Source organism: Fusarium oxysporum, genomic scaffold, assembly GCF_000149955.1.
Source record: "Fusarium oxysporum f. sp. lycopersici 4287 supercont2.30 genomic scaffold, whole genome shotgun sequence".
Lineage (NCBI taxonomy): Eukaryota > Fungi > Ascomycota > Sordariomycetes > Hypocreales > Nectriaceae > Fusarium > Fusarium oxysporum.
In genome coordinates this window covers 24,079-44,000 of record NW_017264845.1, presented here as the reverse complement: position 1 = coordinate 44,000, position 19,922 = coordinate 24,079, and the positions used below count along the sequence as shown (strand labels likewise).

Genomic DNA, 19,922 nt, shown 5'->3' with positions numbered 1-19,922 from the left:
CAAGCACACACTCAAGGGGTGTGTAGATAATAGTGATAAAAAGAAAGGTCAACATCAATCCTATCCGCCTTGAAGCAAGCTCTGTTTCTCTTCGTCCAATACTGGTTTCGACCTATATAAGCCCCTTAATTTTAGTAGCCAGACCCGGATAAGGACGAAGGTTTCGCCCAAATGCTAGAACATCGAATCTTTCCTGTTCTCAAAGATTGGAGGCTTGCTCGTAATGTACACTTCAACCTTTGGTTTATATACAGGAATCCGAGTTTCCTGAGAAACTTTCTCAGCCTGGCACAGTCAGTATACGGCGAGAGACAGAACAAGAAACTACGCACAGTGAATCTAAGCTCTTTCATAACGCGTACTTATACGGATAGATTGGTTTGTTTATCCATGGTTCGCTGGTTTGCATGTAGAGAGTGGCCTGAGTATAAGACAGAGCTAAACTTGTACTGAAAGCTAAAGTTATGGGCTGCAGGGAGAAAGCCAAGTGCAAAAGCAAAGTCGAATAAGTAGGGTAACTTTACGCAGGGGGGTTGTGTGGAGTAATTAAGGCAGGCAGGGGATGCTGATGGTGCAGCAGTGGAACTTTGCTCCCAGTTCTGCCTAAGTCTATATTTCCACACCCGGGCCTGCATATCTGCAAAGACTCTTACTGGTACCAAGCCGGCGTCGAAGATGTCACCTCGGTGACTCCTTGTTGTTGAGTAACCAAAGGATCGCCTTATTTTATAGGCCTTTTACTGGACTACTTTGTTTGTTTGTTTTGTTTGTTTGTATATTTTTCGTCTGGGTGGCTGTAACGAAGCCAGATCTCCTACTGGAGCAAAAGACGTGCTGAGCTAGCTAGGTACAGGGAAACCCCGCTTCCTTCACCATCCAGCATACCAATGGCACAAAAGGTGCTGTATTTCTCAAGCCCGTCACCCGTCAGCGGGTTCGGGGGCAATCTATTGTCGAACTTTTTCCACCGACCAGAATTCTCTCGCGCATCACTACATCTGCCGACGCAGTCCACAATCTCCAGTAACCAAGTTGTAGCTCGTAGTCGACTGTCGCGGCGGCAGGGAAAAACCTCGGGAAGGAATCAGAGGCCGACGGTGCGGCTTGCCTTCAAAGGAGAAAAACCCATCGCAATCGGCGTCGTTGATCGGGAGGATGTCGCTACCGATGCCATGGGCATCGTCCTCCGATATCTAAGGCGTTCTGGTTCTGAGGTGCCGCCATTAGATCCGACAAAGGTGTTGTCAGAGAAGGCGAACTCTCCAAAATTCCTTCTCTGAAAACTGCTGTTAGGGAGCCGATAGCATCCCCGCAGTTTTGTGTGGTCGCGTGGCCTGCAGAAAATCCCGCTCCTAACACGGCACTAACAGTGCGTGCCAAGAAAGAATTTTTACAGGGGAGAGTTGTTACTGGACTACTTAGATGGAAGGAGGGCGTGCCTAGGGTAGCTTCGATTAGATTATCTTAATCCTCCTCTTACTATTACATCTACCTCAACGCTTTGCTTCGGTTTTAAAACAAATAACAAAAGTCACTCTTATATTGCTAAGGTTAAGATATCAGAAGCGCACCTAAGATAAGATAATAGCTATATAGCTTAAGTGGTTTAGAGTGGTACTATGAACTGGTAGCACCCGTACGCAAACAGTGTCAGATTTAGCAAGATAGACGCCAAACTCTACTAACGAGATCTTAATAACTTATAATATAAGAAATATAGCACTTTAGGGATTAGCAATATGTTGGTGGGAACTTCGCCCGAAACTGCCGTGATAGAGGAAATAAACTCTAATTCTATTTTGTAATCTATATACTTGCCTGAATATATATAACCCGTGCTTTGTGTTAATACATGTAATCATCTTCTGGTGCTATTAGAATCTCGACTCTCGCGCATCCGACGAGATGTCAAATCCCAGCCTGGCGTGCATGTTACATATACAAGATTGCTTCGAGTCATGGAGCCAATACTTTACAATAAGAAATAAACATATCTGCCGTAAGCAGGGCAAAGATATAGGGACACAAAAGACCCCTACCATGCGCGCTGACCCAAAAGATCCCTATGGATGGAACGCGACGACACTTACATGAGACCTTTCATGCCGGCTGGGGGACATTTATGATGTAGATGCATAGATGTACACCCTGATCTATCGCTACGAATTGAACCATTTCATCGATCCCCAGATGCACAGTAGGTGCAGGGCTGAGAGAAAATATGACGAACCTGCCGGGCTAGTTGCATCCAATGCCGTGTCGATGAGTCGCACGAGACAAACGAACCTGAATCCATGTCGAGCTTTCCAGACACAGACATCGCCATATCTCAAGCCGATGAATCGACCTTCAACATCAGGCTTGGATAGACATAGTAAACGTCTAGACCCTTCAGATCAAGGCAACCCCAGAAAGTGTATTAGGTGACTGTTATTGAAAGTGCTGCCAGCCTGCAAGATTGATTTTTGACACTTCAGCACCTCAGGTGTCAAAGATTTCATGTTATGAACAAGCGATATCAGACAAACACTGCATCCACAGAGCTTTGTTCCACGGAATGCACAATAATCAGGATCGTAGCTTTGGACGCTTGCGTATATACTAGGTAAAAGAAGAATAAGATTGGGGGAGCTAGGGGGTCACGGGAGCCGCTGCCCCCCTTGGATAGTTCTACTGAAAGAAGGACTGTTTGCTATTGGACGTGGAGCAATGGACTGCTATGTTATTCAAGAAATATCGTGGTGACAGGCTAACGGACTGTGTAAGTAGGTTTCGAGTCGCAACTATGTCAAGTACAGTGTAATATCTTAGGCAAAAAAAAAAAATACGGAGAGTTTGAAACTGAGGTGGGGATGCTAGTCGTATGAGGCTTTTTCCCACTTGGCTGATCAGCTTGCCATGCGTGAATCCTTCTCTAGATATGACCTTTCTTTTTCTGTCTTTTCCTCTTCCTCTTCCTGACGGCAACTCTTACATTGACCTGGATGCTACTCCCGATCTTTTTAGGCTTGTATGTGATGATATTCCGTTTGAAAATCCGTTGGGTGTTGCTGGTATTACTTGTGTATACTGATCCATTGATTTGCGTGGCATCTCCATGCGCCTCAGGGTTGATAATCGATGTGGCCCCATTATCGCGGTCCAATCCTGTGCTGGGTTGGTTACCGAAACGTAGTCCATCGGTAGCTTCCCTGGCACTTCTGATGATGTTTTGAACAGCATCATTCAGATGGCCCATGGCAGAGTCTAAGCCAGGAACATTGCGATTGTCCGAAGTCGAAGTATCTGCGGTGCCGCAGTGCTCTTGCTGGCCATGATTTGAAGGATAGTCTTTGCCAAAGGACTCGGTGGGGTCCCCTCTGGGGCTAGAGTTGCCGCCGGATTCATGAACTGGTTCTGAAGGATCGGGCTTCTGAACAAAGACCGCGGAATAAATGTGGGCCATTTTTGTTGAATATTGATCGTATTGAAATGGGCAACTTGGTTGAACAACTTAATATGTTTGGGGAACGTGAATGGTGCCGGAGCTCTTGGGCTATAAATATGGAAATTAGGAATACAGTAAGTCGCCAAGGTTCTAGCTGTCATTGCACTGCTGTGGTCAAACGGGCGGTGAACTTTGAGGCCAGATACTAAAACCTAGCGCGCAACTAGATACCGTCGAAGGCTTCAATCCTAGAATGTTCTGGTCGCCTGGCGAAGGCCTCGCAAGTACAAGAGTTCATGGTCGAGGAAACAAAGACTATGGAGCCTTGCAGCTGGTTCGTTTCAAGATGAAGATTAAGGGGCCATCCTACTGGATGCTTACAGGGATAGGCATTCGAAGTACTCTTCATTAGTGCACACGGAGCATCCGCAGAGACCTGCCGTCTTCGTATTCAGGTCAGCAATGCGGCCGCCTTAAGCCTCATTACTATAGTGACGCATTCAGCACTCCACTGACTGGTTTCGGCTGTTGATCAACAATATTGAATAAGTGGTAAGGATATTATGTCATGGACCAGGTAGATATTAATAATCCTAGTATCTGTGCAATGGATGGCTTTTCCTTAAGGTGATTGCGGTGCGGTACACAAGTACATTCAATCACTTCGAAAGCTCATGGTCATGCCTCGACAGAAGGCGGTGTAGAGGGCATTCCATGATCCAAGATGCAAGGAATAATTTACATATTAAAGACAGCTAGGGAAGATATGGCGCCGCCATGGATAGTGTCGCCAGATCAGATCTTCCCAAATATTACCCACTAGCTTCCTGAGAGCCATGGAAGCATTGGCTAATGTGAGCAATGTTCTTTCTTATAGGATATCCGACTTTCTTTCTAATTGGGAAACTGACAGGAAATATGGGACCGGGTCTTTGAGTTCCTCGACACTCAGGATCTCAAACATGTCGCTCTTATCAACAAAAGACTCTCCTCATGTGTGACACCATCTCTATTCCACCAACTGTCGATAGACGAGGATGGTATCCAGAAGCTACTCGAAAATCACGAACACAAAAACGTGACTGATCATGTTAAGGTCTTGAAGATTTACCCCAGGACGTATGATCTATTTGCTCCGGGCTCGGTACTTGCACGCCTGGCAACAAGCTGGAAAAGTGGCAATTTCGCCCAACACCGTACACCTGACACAGGTGGAAATGGAGACATTATATTAGTATCTGACTGTATCCTGACCGATATATCAGAGCCCGGACCAGGAATAACTCAAGTACTTCCAGCGATCCAAGAAATCTTCATTTCTGTCAAAGGGGAGGAGAAGCCACAGGATCTTGTCTCGGTTATGAGCAGGTTCACTTGCCTCAAGAAACTCATGGTCCGCGCTATGTCTCTTGACCTTCCATCTCAGTTGATATGGCCCTCGTTGGAGCACTTCGAATTCGAACATATCCTTGGTATTGAGCAACCGATGGAGATAGACCCAGATCGTTTAAAACGCTGCTTCGAAAAGCATAAACAACTCAAAACCGTCATATTTGCACATTACCTTGACTCGAGAAACCCAAGTCAAGGTAACTGGATTGGTGGCGATCTACGCCAGTTCTTCTCTCTGCTGTTAGCTTCGGCAGATATGGATAACAGTCAAACTCTGGGTAGTACTGAACTTGACTTTATCAGTCGAATATCATTTTGCTTGCAAGACTTTTATGACGATTTCAACAAGCTCCAAGACAAAATGGTCGACGTTGACATAAAATTGCTGATCCTTAAGCCTTATGCAAAGCACATCTTCAAGTCGCAGCAAGGCTTGAGAGAAGCAATGTTTCAGGAAGGACCCGACGTCACCTTCATATTCAGACCTATGCCACTCATCGAGTCTGCTTTACAAGGAGCTAAGATTGGGATTGGAAATTATTCGGAAAGAGTATATGGCAATGGGGGTGACCTGGATAAATTCCATAAGCTTTACCATGATAGTGTTGGTGGGCGTTTCTCTCTTTTCGTCAAGGCCCAACCCCATACGCCTTCAAGGTCACCTGTTACAAGAACGTTTATTTAACCATACTTATATAATAACCATAGGACCTCTAAAGGAATTAAAGGCTCTTTAAATTAAATTATAGTTATCACGTCCTTCCGTCGCTTGTCTTGTTAGTGTTGTTTGCACTTGGCTTCGTCTGAATGCGAACTATATAGTCGATTACTGCCTACAAGGTAAGTTTCAAGCCGCAAAGACAGGTGATGAGGACAAGATTTTCCTTTTATAATACAAGCTTCTACCCAAAAAGCTTCCATGGTGGTCTGAATGTGAACAGAACTCACTTCTCCTTTCTCAACGGCTCAGATCACAAAGCCTTACTGAGGTACCCATTCTTCTCCATAAGGTCTTCTGGCGTCCCTTGCGGATAACTAGCTATGGAGTGTCAAGGTACACCGGCTGCTAGGACTGCCATGACCTTCTTACCTGCTGGAGGTTGGGGTAGAAGTACATGACGCATGAAACTGGCTCATATCAAGACGCACCCAGGACATGAGGCGCTCTGACATAGACACAGTTGCTCAAAACCCTGACTTGAGATGTTTCATGTACTTGTACTTGGGAATGGTGAAGGTAACAAGATGGGGCAATTTATTAACATTAAAAACCCTGTAAAGGTAGAAGACCATCGAAACCAGAACACCGGTGTACGCCCGGAACGACATCCCGCCGGCCGCGGCCAGAAGCTGACACTCATAATCCTTGTGGTTGGTAAGCGTGTTGAATGCGCCAAAGCTGAAATACTCAAAAGGTGGGTCATCAAGCAAGAGATACGAATTGTAGATCTTTGACTCGGACTACACGTATTGATTCATTAGCCGTCATGTGCATACTGAGAAAAGGTCAAGGATTTCGCATTAGCTTCAAATCACACAATCTTACTGATGGCATTGCCCAAGGTGCATAAGGGTCAAAGCTATTACCCCTCGCGGTGTTAGAGCATGTGTACTCGGGAACCGGCATTCACCGTGAAACATCAGATCTTCACGTCACATGTTTTCCAACATCGCCTAGGCTACTACCGCCAGGCTTTGGACTTGTGTACTATCGACCAACAGAGGACGTGCGAGCCCCGTTAGATCTTACAAGAGACGGGGCACTACCCGTTGTTCCGCGCGCCTAGCGAAGCAAAGATTACAGCCTCATTATATGAGCTGAGCTCTGGATTATTAGCAGTAATGGTTGCCGGGGGGGGGGGGGAGGGGGGTTGAAAAGTGGCGCTTCATGACCCTGGATCATTGTACACAAAGAACAGCCAGTTGGTCTCAGAACCCCACCGCCCCGTCCAAGATGTCAACATAGGTCCTACTGCAGAAGTATACAATAATAGGACAGTCAACGCCACATGATAGCTAAATTCCGAAGATCACGCTTCTCAGTGATTGTAAGCACGTATACTCGAACTAGGCCAACAAGTCATAGTTATTCTGCTTTTTTTAGCAATAATAAAGCGCCGTTGCTCGGTATACATTCTTCTTTTTGTGGCTTTGTGGCAACGAGGCGACGAACTTGCAATCCTCGGATAGATGCGAGTTCTACGGAAAGTCACAGAAAAGAACTTGACTACAGGACCTTACATAGATTGGAGGAAAACCTGCAAGCTCTGTTGGATTATATTACGCAAGCTTGTTTGACCAAAACCTCCGACGACCAAATGGCGAACTCAACATTGCCCAAAAGTACATCTCATGAGACATTTCTGGGGTTGTATGTCAAGGCCGAAAAGCGCATTGCCGCCCGCCATCGAAGAAATTCTCATCCAGATCTTTCAAAACTTTCAGAGGACCATATATCGATCGATGAACATTTTGACATTACCGACAAGTTCCAACAGTACTTCATGGAGCTCGTATCTGCCCAGAAGCGCATGAATGACTCAATAGCCAAGGGAATCGAAGAAGCTCTATCGCAACTCAAAGACGTTTACTGCAAAATAGAAGCTGATGAAAGAGAGAAGCATATGATGAGCAGTAAATTACATAATCAGTCTAAACAACTGCAGAAAGTTGAGGCGGAAAGGAACGAAGAAGTTGAGCGGAGATTGGAGGCAGAAGAAGACAGAAAAGCGGCGGACAAACTGTTTGAGGAACAGAGAGTACAGCTCTCAATAGTAACCAAAGACCTCAATCGACTGAAGCAGGTCTCTGATGCTGCAACCTACAGAGAAGGAAAGCTGAAGAAAGAGCTGAAAGACAAAAAGGCAGAGACGAGAGAACTTCAGTACGAGGTGCAGGCGAAGGAAAACCGAATCAACATCATGAGAGATACAATGGAGAAACTGGCGTATTATGCCCACTTCGGTCATGAAGAGCACCCGGTTGGGGATCCTCTAACTTGGACCCCGGAAATGGTTGAAAGCTTCTTTGCTGAATGGGAGTCCATGGTTGATATCACGGTGCGTCGGAAAAAGGTATTGGAACTTCTATCAAACGTTGCCGGTCTCGATGCCGAAGAGGTGCTTGCTTCAGATGTCGATCAGGTCAGGCTATTACTCGATGAAGCTGGCTGGAGTTTGGAAAGGGCTTGAGGACGCCTACTAAAGCTCAACTGCGTCACTATAAGAGATCTCCAAGCGATCGTATGGTTCAGCCTCACTAGTGAAGGAAGTTTAACGTCCTTATGAAACTATTCTGGACTGTTTTTCAAGATCTTTGTATGAAATAGAAGGAACTTTCAGTGTCAGAGATATAGTGAAGAGTCAGTATCGAGCAGTCTCGCGGTTTGTTCGAGGTCTGAGGTTTGCATTTTAGCCCCCTGTAGCTATAGAGTAGAGCTCCTTCCCCAGTAATCCCACTACTAAGCTATCAACGCGATCCTTGGATCACTTGTCTTTAAGGTTACTGCACTTGGCCACTTTGTAGACTCAGGGTAACTGAGAGAATCCCTTCAAGGAGAGCTGTCTGGCGCAAGACTATTTTAAGGTCCCGAAACTGATAGCGCCACATTTAATATAGCCGTATGGGTAATTATTTCTTGAGCACCCAGCTCAATTCTGTCATCCTGGAACTCTACCTATAGTCCATACTCTAAGTTCTCTGTGCTGATTTGAGCTCTCAGCCACAAGTCTCAACTGCAAATAACACATCTAGCTCACAACTTAGACATTAATCCCCATCCCTCTGTCACCCGCATCTTCGACAGGCTCAGTACAATCAAATACACAAACAATCTTGAAACTAAAAGTTTGCATTTGGTTGGTACTTAACTATCACGATTCTTGAAAGACACCGCCTTGTTTCGCCTCGAAAACCAGTCTAGGCCATCGGAAATCCCTGTTTCCCCCAACCATCGCTTCATCTCACTGACCTGTAAGATCAAGATGCGGCTTTCCGCCAAAGTAAGGCGTTAGTGACAGGTGCTCCGTCATGCAAAGGGAACTAGATATCACTGTGACGAGACAACACGGCCACGTGACTGGTCTGCATACTGAGACGTCGCATTTCGAGGTACTGTCTAAGAGCTAATGACGGAGAGGTGAACCTTGTACCCATAGTGCAGCCTCGTATTCGATAAGGTACGTTGGCTATTCAATTGGTATGAGGGCTTGCCATTTGTGTCCCAAGACCTCCTGAATATGTGAGTCTCGATTGCCGTAGTAATTGCTGATTAGTATTGTGAAACTGAGCAGCAACAGTACTGTATGATACGTATTACACCTCTGCGCACTCTTGATGGTCAACCGTATCCTTTGTGTGTCTAGTTGTAGACGGCAACTTACGATGTCTTATAAGTAGCCGCATTGGTTGTTTTGGCAGTATATGAAAGTCCCATTTGCTCCAGTAGCCAATTCCAGACAGTTGTGAACAGCATGATGGGAGCAAACGCCGCGAGCGCTGTTAGAGATGTCTGGCCTCTCAGGATCCATTTTAGTGTTGGCGTTTGATAGCATTGTCGCGCAGTTTAAAAGGAGACAATGGTTAGGAAATAAAAGTATTTATGGCTTCTTTCAAGTTGCTCCGTTGATAAGCATCTAGATAGTGTAACCTTTGGTCTAAAGAGTGTGCATAACAATTTGCTTGGGGTAACGGACGTCGTGGAGAGGGATGAAGATGGAGATGGGAGTTGCGCTGGATTGCGCGGAACAAAGATAATTTATAGCTGAATTTTAATGTACCAGTGGAATTGTATATTGGTCACGCCTATTTTCTACGCCTTTGCTCTATCTTGTTCTTCGACGTATCTTTTGGCGAATTCACGACTTTACGCATGAGTCGGGTTGGTCTTGATGGTTGGAATGTTGCACAATAGCTGCCACTTAGAAGTGACGTTTCGATCCTGTTTTCTAGGCTCCAGAATAAATAGGTTTCACCGCTTAAAGACATTGTTATGAGAGACATTAGCCAGATGCATCTAGTTGCGTCGTGTGGCGGCCATTCAAGACCATGACAAGTCCAAGATCATTACAGTACCAATAAGGTCACCTGCCAGATGTGTACAACGACAGATGGCAAGGCCAGAGAGGTCATTAATATTTCAGCCATCTCTCAACAGCGAAGGCAAGATACGAGCCATAGTCGAGAGGATAAGCATGTCTGGAAGTAGCAAAGTAGTTGGTGGGTTCAATATACGTCCGGGTTACAAATTGCGGAATCAAGCACTATTTCTAGTTAGACTTCCTTGTAAGGCGTCGCGATGAAATCCGGTATCTCTTCCCTGCTCATAATTGAGGCCAGTAGAAATGGCGGGATTAGCATCATACGATCGCGATCAGTCCAGTCACCTGCTTGTACTACTCCATCTATCCTGTGTTTTATATTGTAGGAGAAACCATAGGAGACTGCAGCCACAATAACATCCGACCCATTCATCAGTGTTCCGAGGCCTTTCACCAACGGCTCAGGCCAATATCCATCCTCGACCCCCAAAACCGCCCCTTTGACCACGTCCTTCACAGCGATATCGAAGTCACTCTGTTCGCTCGTAGAAGGGAAGTACTTAGACTCAGTCTTAGCCTTCTTATACACCTGGTCCTCGTCGAACTTGTAACGTCTTGGGGCTGTCGCTTGGCCTGTGTATCCTCTCGGGTCCCAAGTCAACAATTTTCCCCAAGAGTGACCTGACCCCTGAAAATAGCACGTTGCTTTGTTAGTAGCTGCGCCTGGCAAGCGTGATGAGATCATTAAAGATGATGAGAATCTGGTTGTCCTGAGATGCGACTGGCACCCTTGTAGCCGACAGTATGCTACCAAGCCCTTCTGCGCCGCGCGCCAAGATTGGCTTCAGAGCAGCAGTCAGACAAACAGACTTGTTGAAATCGTCAAGCGCTATTGTATGCTCCAAGAACCCAGCCACGAAGGTTAACTTGCTGGATCCGAGAACGAGAACCACTCCAGATATATGTGGCTGTCGAAGCTATTTCATCACAGTATGACGAATGATGATCAGTTGCTTTGTGCCAATGTCGATGCTATCGATAGAAAGAACTTCTTCTGTGATAATATGGGCGATTCCGTCCAGATCTGGCAGAATAGGTACAACTACATCGTGGATATTATGAGCGCCGGATACGTAATGCGAGGTATCGGTTGGAGAGTTCCCCTTTCCTAAAGCAGTCCCTCCGGTACCTATGATGGCAACAGTTGGTAGAGGAAGAGTGTTTCACTCCGGAGATGTAGCAGTTGGTGGTCTTGACAGAACATCATAAGGCCCAATAAAGAATGTCAAAACGAGGATCGCCGCCACGATGGCCAGCTTAAAACCTGAAAAAGAATACATGTCGATGCTGGAAGTCTGAATGTTCTCCCAACTGGATATAAGGTGGTCGGCGGGGTTCGATATCAATCTGGCGAGCAAGGTGAGAATCCGTACGAGTTACGGAACGTGAAGTCTCGCGGAGACATGGCTGTTAGATAATTTCAATGACACACTACTGTCAACCTACGTAATATCCCGAAGGCTGTTTGACAACAATAAGCAGTTGAAACTGGGAGCAAGTGTTGGCTCGGTAGTGCACAGAATACTGGGAAGGGATGCCAACCGACGATCCGTTGTGGCGGGAACCATCAAGAGGAATTGGTGTCAAATGCAAACAACAGTGGCCGCCTCAACTTCTTGGTGCTTCAGGTATCGCAACCATTACTGCCACACACAAACGCCATTATTTTGGTGCAACATTACAGCGTGTGAATCAGGTACACTACTGCCTGCACTGCGACTCAGTTTGTGTCTCCACGGAAAATGGAGATAACAAACCTCATCGGATTTGTCCTACGCTAATCATTTTAGGACACATTGTCTGTTGATACCTGTTTCGGGACATGGCCCGGTCTCGGAAATTGTTATCAGGTCCAATAATAAGTAATGCCTCAGAAGCGCTACAGCACGGTCCTGACAAAAGTGCCATTGTACCCCCTTTGACAATGCACAGCTTGCTATCGTCCAAGGCGCCAAATTGAGTCTCATGCAATGTGATATCGGGCAAGGATATGCTTGTCCGAGGAGAATGTGATGAGTTTTGGTGTTGGCCAGCCTCATTTTCAAGGTCATCCTGTGATACCTGCCATTGGCTCCTTACCTGACGCTATTCTAAAAGCGTTCCGAATTTCTGTTGAGTCCTCGTCTGGGTAAAGCGTGCCGGAGAAGCCGACCAATAGAACCTACGCGGGGAACCTCACCGCTTATCCCCCCGCTCTTGCGAATATGCGCCAATTTCTTCTGTATGGGAGTGAGAATAACATGAGACCAACCATCCGAGTATGAGCGGACAGCCTCCAATTCGGCCAGAACAAGGATCCTACGGTCAGTTCCAGGTTGCAACGAGCCAGCCCAAGACCCTGTACAGCCGAAGCAAAGACATCCTGGCAAAGCTCCGCGAGTCAATTCCCCAGAATGAGACTCAGTGGCAACAGGCCCGTGACCTTCACGGTTACAGTACAGCAGGGAATGTACTCCAAAAGACAAGGGACATATTGGAAAACAGAATCACGAAGCAAGATCTGCGGAACTTCTTAACAATCGCATCTTGTTGTGTTGATTGGCATCTGGGGAGAAAGCAAGAGGCTTACCAAAGGTTCAAGATGCAGATCAGTGCTGCAACCGAACTGACGATACAGAAGTACATGTCTTCCTTGCGTGCCATGGTCCAAGCCATGGAACCAGTGTACCTTCGAGGACCACGTCATCGCGTCTTTGAAGGGACTCTTTTATATTGTACGTATCGGATTACCTGTCCTGGTTCAGTTCTCTTATTGCGTCGTAGCACGTATTGGGCCGTCGTTTCTTACGCACTATACCAAAGAGACAGGAGCGTTCGATTCCTGTTTCCCGGCTTTTAGTTGCACACACCCTGAAACACAAGCGTCATTGCCCCTCGCACCGGCATTTATTCTCAAGTATCGACATCCTCAGCAAAGGTGAGATGTCGCTGTGATGAGAAGTTCGATCACTCATTGACTGATTAAAAATAGCTTTGGGGATATTTGCGCTGCTCTGTGTACGGAAGTCCTCGACGAGGATGATTATGCTAAATTTATCTGTGTTCTTGAGCGTGGACGGCCAATACCAACAGTACTCTCGCTGCCAGCGAAAGCCCCCTATACTGCTCTTTCTGTTATCAAATGTCAGCCCGAGCCAGCCGGAGATGATCAAAGGGCTTCTGCAAACCCCGTCGATGATTTAGACATGTTTGCGCTCCCAAAGAGCTTCCCCTTAGTCTACAAGGTATTCGGTATCTCAGACGCCGTTCAGCAACTATTACAAGAAGTAACTCACCGAATCAACTTCGAAAGTCTACAAGAAGTGCCAAATACACCACTGCTTGAATTTCAATGGATTGATAATTATGACATGGTAGTTGATCAAGTAGTTGTTGACTTGGTAGGTTGATCTTCTAATAGTAGAATCTTATGCTAATTTATTGCCGACGAGATTGAACAAATCATCCTGCCACAACAGCCTTTTCGAAGGTTCAAGTCGTTCTATCGACATAAGCCCGGATCAATCTCTGTTCCCTCTGGTTGGATCAAGATTATTGTGCCCATCACGTTGGTTCATCAAGTCTGTCATGTTTCAATAGCTACGACAACTGTTGCGAAGCAAAATATCACATGGGACACTAAGGTGGGGTTGATCCTTGGCAGCGATGTCTTATTCTCAACATCTCAGCAAATCTTGTATCATTCTATATCTATTCCTCTTGGCTCTGACAATAGGTGAAGAATTAATCTATCAACCACAGAATATCACTGTAAATATTAACATTCTGATCATGTGCAATACCTCTAACATTCGCACCAACACTGGCTTTGGGGAGTTCGAATAGAACAAGAGTCGTTCCATTCGACCGGCATCACGTTACCAACAGACGAATAGGTGACAACATGTACCAGCGGTAACAAAGCCTGTTGATATGACTGTTATGCTAGGAAAATGCGGTATGGTCAATTGTTACATTTCAAGATCGGTTCTTCAAACCACTGCAGGATTAAACACCCAAAACGGACTAGTGAACTGTTACACGGCGATTCGTCCTTTTGTAACATTAGACAAGTCACAACCTATAAGACCTTGTAAGCAAAATAACCCATTACACAGAAGAATATTCCTTTCACACCACGTCGTCGTTGAGTCATTTCCAGTAAATTCAATATTTATAGCAAAGTAGTAACGAATTTAAACCTGTTCTTATTGATACTTATCAGCACTAATGTGTTGCTTTTACGTTGCGAATTTCAACGAATGCGGCATCGATATTGTTACATTTCACAAGGTGCACTGCCTTAAAAGAACTGAAAGAGCTTTGCGAAGTAAGGGCGTGCATATCTATTACTAATGAAATACCAATACTCTGCACCGACTGTGAAAATCGCACATCACTTGCAGCGGGCAAACCAGATTTTCTTGTATTAACGGTGCATGTGGCTGACGACGTTATAGGAGAGTTGAATGACAGCGGGAGCGGAGGCTATTACTGCAGAACCAGCGATACAATCAATTGAGCGACATTTAGTTTCTTGTAGAGGAAAGGGCCATTATAATGGACAAGCTGACAGAGAAAGGTAGCTTCAATCACAGACATTGGGCTTCAGAATGTAGTAAATGTTACCTGAACATCATCTCAAATTACCAACACCCATAAGATCCATGCAAAGTGTGACATCACAGTACTAATTAAAAGAGCTTCAAGCATATTCCGCACATCTTGACTATTAATAGGATTACAGCGACCGAAATAATATCCCGTTTCCCTCCGCGTCCATGTACAAATAAGTCGAGCTTCAGTCCCCTATCCTTTTCCTCCTCCATTTACCCCCTCCAATTCAGCATCAGTCCCCATTTCCTGAACCCCCCGGACGTGTTATTTGCAGTTGAGACTTGTGACTGAGAGATTAAATCAGCACAGAGAACTTAGCGTGAAAAGAAAGAGAAGAAAAAAAGAGTGACCAAGGTTGAATCCTTCGATAACAGAGTGACAATTTGCAAATTCGAAGAGCCGATATGAAGTTTGCTAGGTGGATTGATGTACCTGGTCTTTGCTAACCCCATGGAAGTCGTTCTCGATATTCTTGTCGCCACAGAACTCGGTGCACGCTTCTGAATCGTCGTCGGTGAATGGCGCTGTGTCGTTTGATTGGTCGGAAGAATACTGATCATCAGGTTCAACTTGCGTGTCTCGGGGTTTTCGCATGCAACGACGCTTGTTTGATCGTTGAGTGCCGTCTTCTTGTCCTTTTGTGTGGGGGTGGACACGCGACGTACGTGGTTCACAGTCCAATTCATCAGTATATTCAATCTCGTCTGGTTGAGAACTGATGAGCTGTGCTACCTGGGAAGATTCATCTTCAGCAGTCGAAGGATTGCAGACAAATGTATGAGTGAATGTCTTCCACGGCTCCTTTTCTCCATATTGTGGTGCAGGAGACTCTCTAATACAATGGAGACCGTCGGCGGTCTGTTCAGAACTCAATTGGGTGTCATTACTTGACGGCGTGGTGTCTTCTGGGAGTTGATTGATGACTTGCAATTCGTTGAACCACTTTTGGCAAAGGCGAGGGCCAAGGTCTTGACACAATCCGAAAAAGAGCTCTTTATCCATCTTCTCGAATATATCTGCACAAGCAGTAGCTGCCCGTCGTTCTTCTGCGTTCTGGAGCATCTTAACATATCCGGGGATGTCCAAGGGTTTCACTTTGCGTTCGAACAGTATATTCTGAAATGTAGTTTGAAGATAGGTAAATTCCGGCGGCGGTGAAAGGTCAACTCTCGCATCGCAAGTCTTCCACCTCTTAATAGTGTTATGGATTTGGTAATGTCGGCGCGAAGCCGCCTCTGGATCTTTCGCAAACATATCTGCGAGCAAACGGATTGTTGACGATAAGATGATTGGGTAGTTATGATTGAGAAAATCTTGTAAGGGAAGAGGTTGAACAAGGAGTATATCGAAAAGTTGACTCTCCACGTTGAAAGCGTTTTTTTCAATTCCCGAGGGCTACACTTAAATTTAAGCAGCCTGATTAGATAGGAGGTGACTAAATTAAAAAGGGGCTTATGCCTAATTCATCATGAAACCAAGACCTATTGCCTTCTCCATCAGTGTTGGTGGGTTTGAACGTTGTTGGTGGATATGGTGCACGGAACGTCCAATGCCAATCAAAACCTCATTAGAATTCAAAGGTTCTCGTCAAAGTGTTGGTGGCTGCTCTCCGCCAGCCACTGTTACCTTCGTACTGACGGCGGGGTCGCTGCCAACCAACAGAGACGATGCGCGACCAACGGAAAAAAAGGTCACACTCCATGGTCGAGACATTGCAATCAGAACATGACTCACCACGCCACACTCACAGACTACCCTTGTAAAGCTTATATGTCACACTGAAAATTGCGCCTAGGTCCAGGTCAAGTTAATGTTCGCACAGAAACACTCCAAGGTACTGGCACCGTGCTGCTGGCACATTTAGGCATGGGGCGGGTCTGCTAATCAGAAGGTCTGGTACAGCTGCCAAAACAGGAATACTGAGTCAAGATTAGGGAGGCTGTCCCTTGAGCTTGGACAGAGGGGGTAAGTACTGCACTATTGGTAGGTGCTTCTGGACGGCGACACCTGTAGCACGAACCATGTAGCCCAGACCATGGCAAAGACACCATGAAACACAGTGACTTACTTTAGGCGATAAAAGTGAGAATTCAGCGCTCAGACCAAAAGATGTGGAGGTTGCAAGTAGAAACCGGGTGACGAGTTCACTGCGGGGTGAATGATAGGGTGTTGCGCGGGGAACGACCGGCATTCCCGAACATCAAGATAGGAATTTCTGGGGATCTAAATATATCTGTTCCCCTGGGAGACTTCGGGTACTCCGTGGTGAAGGATTGGCAAGCAAAAAGATTCGCTGTTGGCATTTACAAGGTTCCGAAATATCACATGTGAAAGTTGAAGCCTGTAATGCTTAAATTACATATCGCCAAGATCCTAAGAAGCCAGTCATTCGACTCCTCTAGCACTTGCTTGTTGGAAATCGATCCGTTGATAATTGGGGGATCTTTTAATAGAGTCTGCTAAAGCCCTGATTGTGGTATGTCGGCGCGGACGACCGATGAGTCGAAGGCCTCAATCAAAATCAGTTTCTGAAGTGCCATTTCTCTTCATGAGCCGCACGAGCCTGGGACAGGGCATAATTTATTGTTCAAGCCAGGCGGAACAACTGTGTTTGGAATATTAATCAGGTGATACAGCAAATAGTGTAAAGCCGGGAGCATTTCACATTGTCAGAAGGATTAAACCGGCTCAAAGGACTTGCTGTCACCTTTCCCTTGATATCATGTACCGGCAAGTGAATCAGAGCCACGGAGCTTTGAGTTACTCTATGTTACCAGGGTGAGCAGATAATATCTGTCAAGGGATGCCAGGGGAAAACAGCGAACTGTCCTTGGCCATCGGAGCTAAACCGGTTTTCAAAAGGTTTGTAAAGAGACAGCCAGGACATCCGTGATGTGGGAACATAGCGGGTGTTGAATGCGGCTCGATAAAGTTTGACGTTCATCCCTTTTAGCCGCTCGACTCGTACGTATCAGGCTCGGTGGTATATTAAAATCGCCCTCACGCCAGGATAGGAAAGAATCAAAGGGCTCGGAAAGCCAGCAAGGCCCTCGAGCTTAACAGTGCAATTTCCGTTTGCGTAGTATTGCACATGAAGCCTGGAGGGTGATAGTCGGTACCTAGAATATTATAAGGATAGTTCTAAGCGAAAGGTCCTGTGTTGTACGTGGAAGTGGACATCCCGGAAGCCTCAATTGCCTGCTACACACGTGATAATTCGAGCTAGTGTCGAAACATCCTTTTGATCTCTTTGCGAGTATATAACCCTTTACCATCCAAAATGAGCCACGTACGCTTGGAGTATATTTTCCATCCCTCATCTTCTCCTTTTCCTTCAACCCATATACCATCTTCATTTATGGTCTCCCAGTCATATTCCGAAAAAGTGTTACCACAATATAACTCCCTATGTGCCTGAACTGGTGTTTCAGTGACAATTCCCGTACACCATTTACAGTAGGAACCAGGCTCGCGGTTCACAATATGTTCATGCATAGACTTATTATAATTAGCGAATGACACTGGTGGGCAAAAAGGCTGGCTAGGTCTTACGCAAGCATACCCAACTTTCTTATTATCGCGTTCAAAGCGACCAAGCGCTTCTTGAATTTTTTGGGGAAGTTTGTCTTTGGGCAGTCTCTCTTGCGTCATTGTCCTATACAAAGAATGGGAACTCGAGAGTTATTAGAAGCCAGAATGATTTAAAAAGAAGATTGTTACCTCTACCTTAGTGGAAGCTCTAATGCCCTTTATATGTGGAATCGCTGTGGGTGAAAGTTTATATCAATGAAATGATACTAGTAGATAAGAAAGATAAACGCCGAGTCACAACGCCTTGTTTAATAGCCAGCAATATCTAACCATGTTTGAATTTTCAATGGCCAAGTTGCGTGAAGGTTGTGTTGGTTGATGTCAAGGGTGCACTCGTTTCTGTGTCAGGAGTTGTCACCAATAGTTTCTTCTCCAAGCAGCTAGGGTTAGCTAATGCTTGAAAGTGGCACTGAAAGTAGAGAGACGATGAGTTGGTGAACTGACAGTTAGAATGCCCCTGAAACGCCACCGACTCTTGGCCAGCAGAAATGGAGCCGTCGTTGAGTAGTCAAGCGGCCGAACCTTGTGGGTATGGCTGCATATCGCTGTGACGTGCGCGCACGCCCGAATGATAAGGCTGGTGGAATTGAGCTGCCGTGAGAATCTGCAGGCCCCATGTATAAGAATGTACCCTGATAATCCTGGTACCCTTTGCTGGGGGCTGAAGTGACCACACTGTCACCAACGCGTACATCACGACCTCTCAGTTACAAACGGGAGGCTGGACAATAACTAACGACTGTCCGCACGGGCACGGATTCTGCCGCTAGGTTCTTCGATTCAGGTGAAGCTTATGGCACGGTGGGGTGTCCAACAGCAGCCCTTCGGAGTACGCGCTGCATCAAAGACAACCATGTACACAGACTCCGAGTCATGCCGGTCAACATGTTCTTCTAAATAATGAAGGCCAGACTCTATCAGGGTTGCGTACGGCTGAAATCTACGCACTTGTTCGGATGAGGGGGTTAGAAACATCACAGAAGGATTGAGCCCCGTCATCCAGGGGTACATGACAATTGTAAACTTCAGAGTGGTGCGACCTGAACCAGCGGGTACTGCGGTCAGACACTTTGGTAAACTTTGAGGCCAGATTCTGAGCTGCGACTATCTTTACAGGCCCATTTGCAAGACTTGGATCCCTGTTGGAAACTTCCATGTCTGTACAAGCATCGTACAAGCGCCTTATATGTGAATAATCGTCAGGTTAGCCGCGTGTTCCACACAATGACCCTCGACAGTCACTACATCTGACGGGCCCAAGGTCCAAGCTCAGACTGGCAATACGGCTTTGTACAGCAGATGGACAGGCTCCATAGAATTTTCCCAATAGAATGGCTCTGGAGGCAAACTTCGATTCGATAAAGAGTCTGGTCCCCAGCCGAAAGCTGCAGATCTTGATTTCGGATCAATTTAGAGATCCGTTCACAACACTTGCAGTCCAAACATATCTTGATGCGGGCTTATGTACTCCCATGAGCACTTGAATGTTGTGGACAGTGGTACCACACCCTGTTTGGACGAAGCAGCAGCTGTCTCAAGCGTGACAAAAAGTACGATGGCCTTTATGAATACCTTCGGGGTATACTCAAGTCACACCAGGTAGTCAAACCAATGAAATAATGTGAGATATACTCAGAACGACAAGGAGTTGGCACGGCGTTTTTTCTCTACCTTGCAATGCATAATCTTTGAAAGGAGCGGTGTGATAGAATATTTTAATCACAATGGGGTTGGCCGTATCATTGAGGCTGACCGCTTGTAGATTTGAGATTCCTTTTCCGTATCGAGTCGCAGCCTAACCCTAATGAAGGACGTGT

The 19,922-nt window shown here is 46.0% G+C and overlaps 7 protein-coding genes across 7 annotated transcripts; 3 read left to right on the top strand and 4 right to left on the bottom strand.

The window, feature by feature from the left end:
* Positions 1-2,914: 2,914 nt before the first annotated feature.
* Positions 2,915-3,445, bottom strand: FOXG_15964 (uncharacterized protein; the record flags this gene model as incomplete). Its single annotated transcript, XM_018396060.1, has 1 exon — positions 2,915-3,445. The coding sequence occupies one exon, from the start codon at positions 3,443-3,445 to the stop codon at positions 2,915-2,917; it is 531 nt and encodes a 176-aa protein (XP_018256300.1).
* An 818-nt stretch (positions 3,446-4,263) lies between these two features.
* On the top strand, positions 4,264-5,504 carry FOXG_15963 (uncharacterized protein; the record flags this gene model as incomplete). The annotated part of the gene is made up of 2 exons (XM_018396059.1): positions 4,264-4,281; positions 4,341-5,504. The coding sequence occupies 2 exons, from the start codon at positions 4,264-4,266 to the stop codon at positions 5,502-5,504; spliced, it is 1,182 nt and encodes a 393-aa protein (XP_018256299.1).
* Positions 5,505-6,004: 500 nt separating this feature from the next.
* FOXG_22157 (uncharacterized protein) lies at positions 6,005-6,374 on the bottom strand (the record flags this gene model as incomplete). The annotated part of the gene is made up of 2 exons (XM_018402555.1): positions 6,005-6,280; positions 6,366-6,374. 2 exons carry the CDS (start codon positions 6,372-6,374, stop codon positions 6,005-6,007), a joined length of 285 nt encoding a protein of 94 aa, XP_018256298.1.
* Positions 6,375-7,137: 763 nt separating this feature from the next.
* FOXG_15962 (uncharacterized protein) lies at positions 7,138-8,010 on the top strand (the record flags this gene model as incomplete). The annotated part of the gene is made up of 1 exon (XM_018396058.1): positions 7,138-8,010. The coding sequence occupies one exon, from the start codon at positions 7,138-7,140 to the stop codon at positions 8,008-8,010; it is 873 nt and encodes a 290-aa protein (XP_018256297.1).
* Positions 8,011-9,006: 996 nt separating this feature from the next.
* On the bottom strand, positions 9,007-9,293 carry FOXG_22156 (uncharacterized protein; the record flags this gene model as incomplete). Its single annotated transcript, XM_018402554.1, has 2 exons — positions 9,007-9,085; positions 9,202-9,293. The coding sequence occupies 2 exons, from the start codon at positions 9,291-9,293 to the stop codon at positions 9,007-9,009; spliced, it is 171 nt and encodes a 56-aa protein (XP_018256296.1).
* Positions 9,294-12,126: 2,833 nt separating this feature from the next.
* Positions 12,127-13,729, top strand: FOXG_22155 (uncharacterized protein). The gene is made up of 4 exons (XM_018402553.1): positions 12,127-12,632; positions 12,682-12,835; positions 12,890-13,298; positions 13,350-13,729. The coding sequence occupies exons 1-4, from the start codon at positions 12,179-12,181 to the stop codon at positions 13,635-13,637; spliced, it is 1,305 nt and encodes a 434-aa protein (XP_018256295.1). The 5' UTR covers positions 12,127-12,178; the 3' UTR covers positions 13,638-13,729.
* A 1,199-nt stretch (positions 13,730-14,928) lies between these two features.
* On the bottom strand, positions 14,929-15,768 carry FOXG_22154 (uncharacterized protein; the record flags this gene model as incomplete). Its single annotated transcript, XM_018402552.1, has 1 exon — positions 14,929-15,768. The coding sequence occupies one exon, from the start codon at positions 15,766-15,768 to the stop codon at positions 14,929-14,931; it is 840 nt and encodes a 279-aa protein (XP_018256294.1).
* Positions 15,769-19,922: the final 4,154 nt, after the last annotated feature.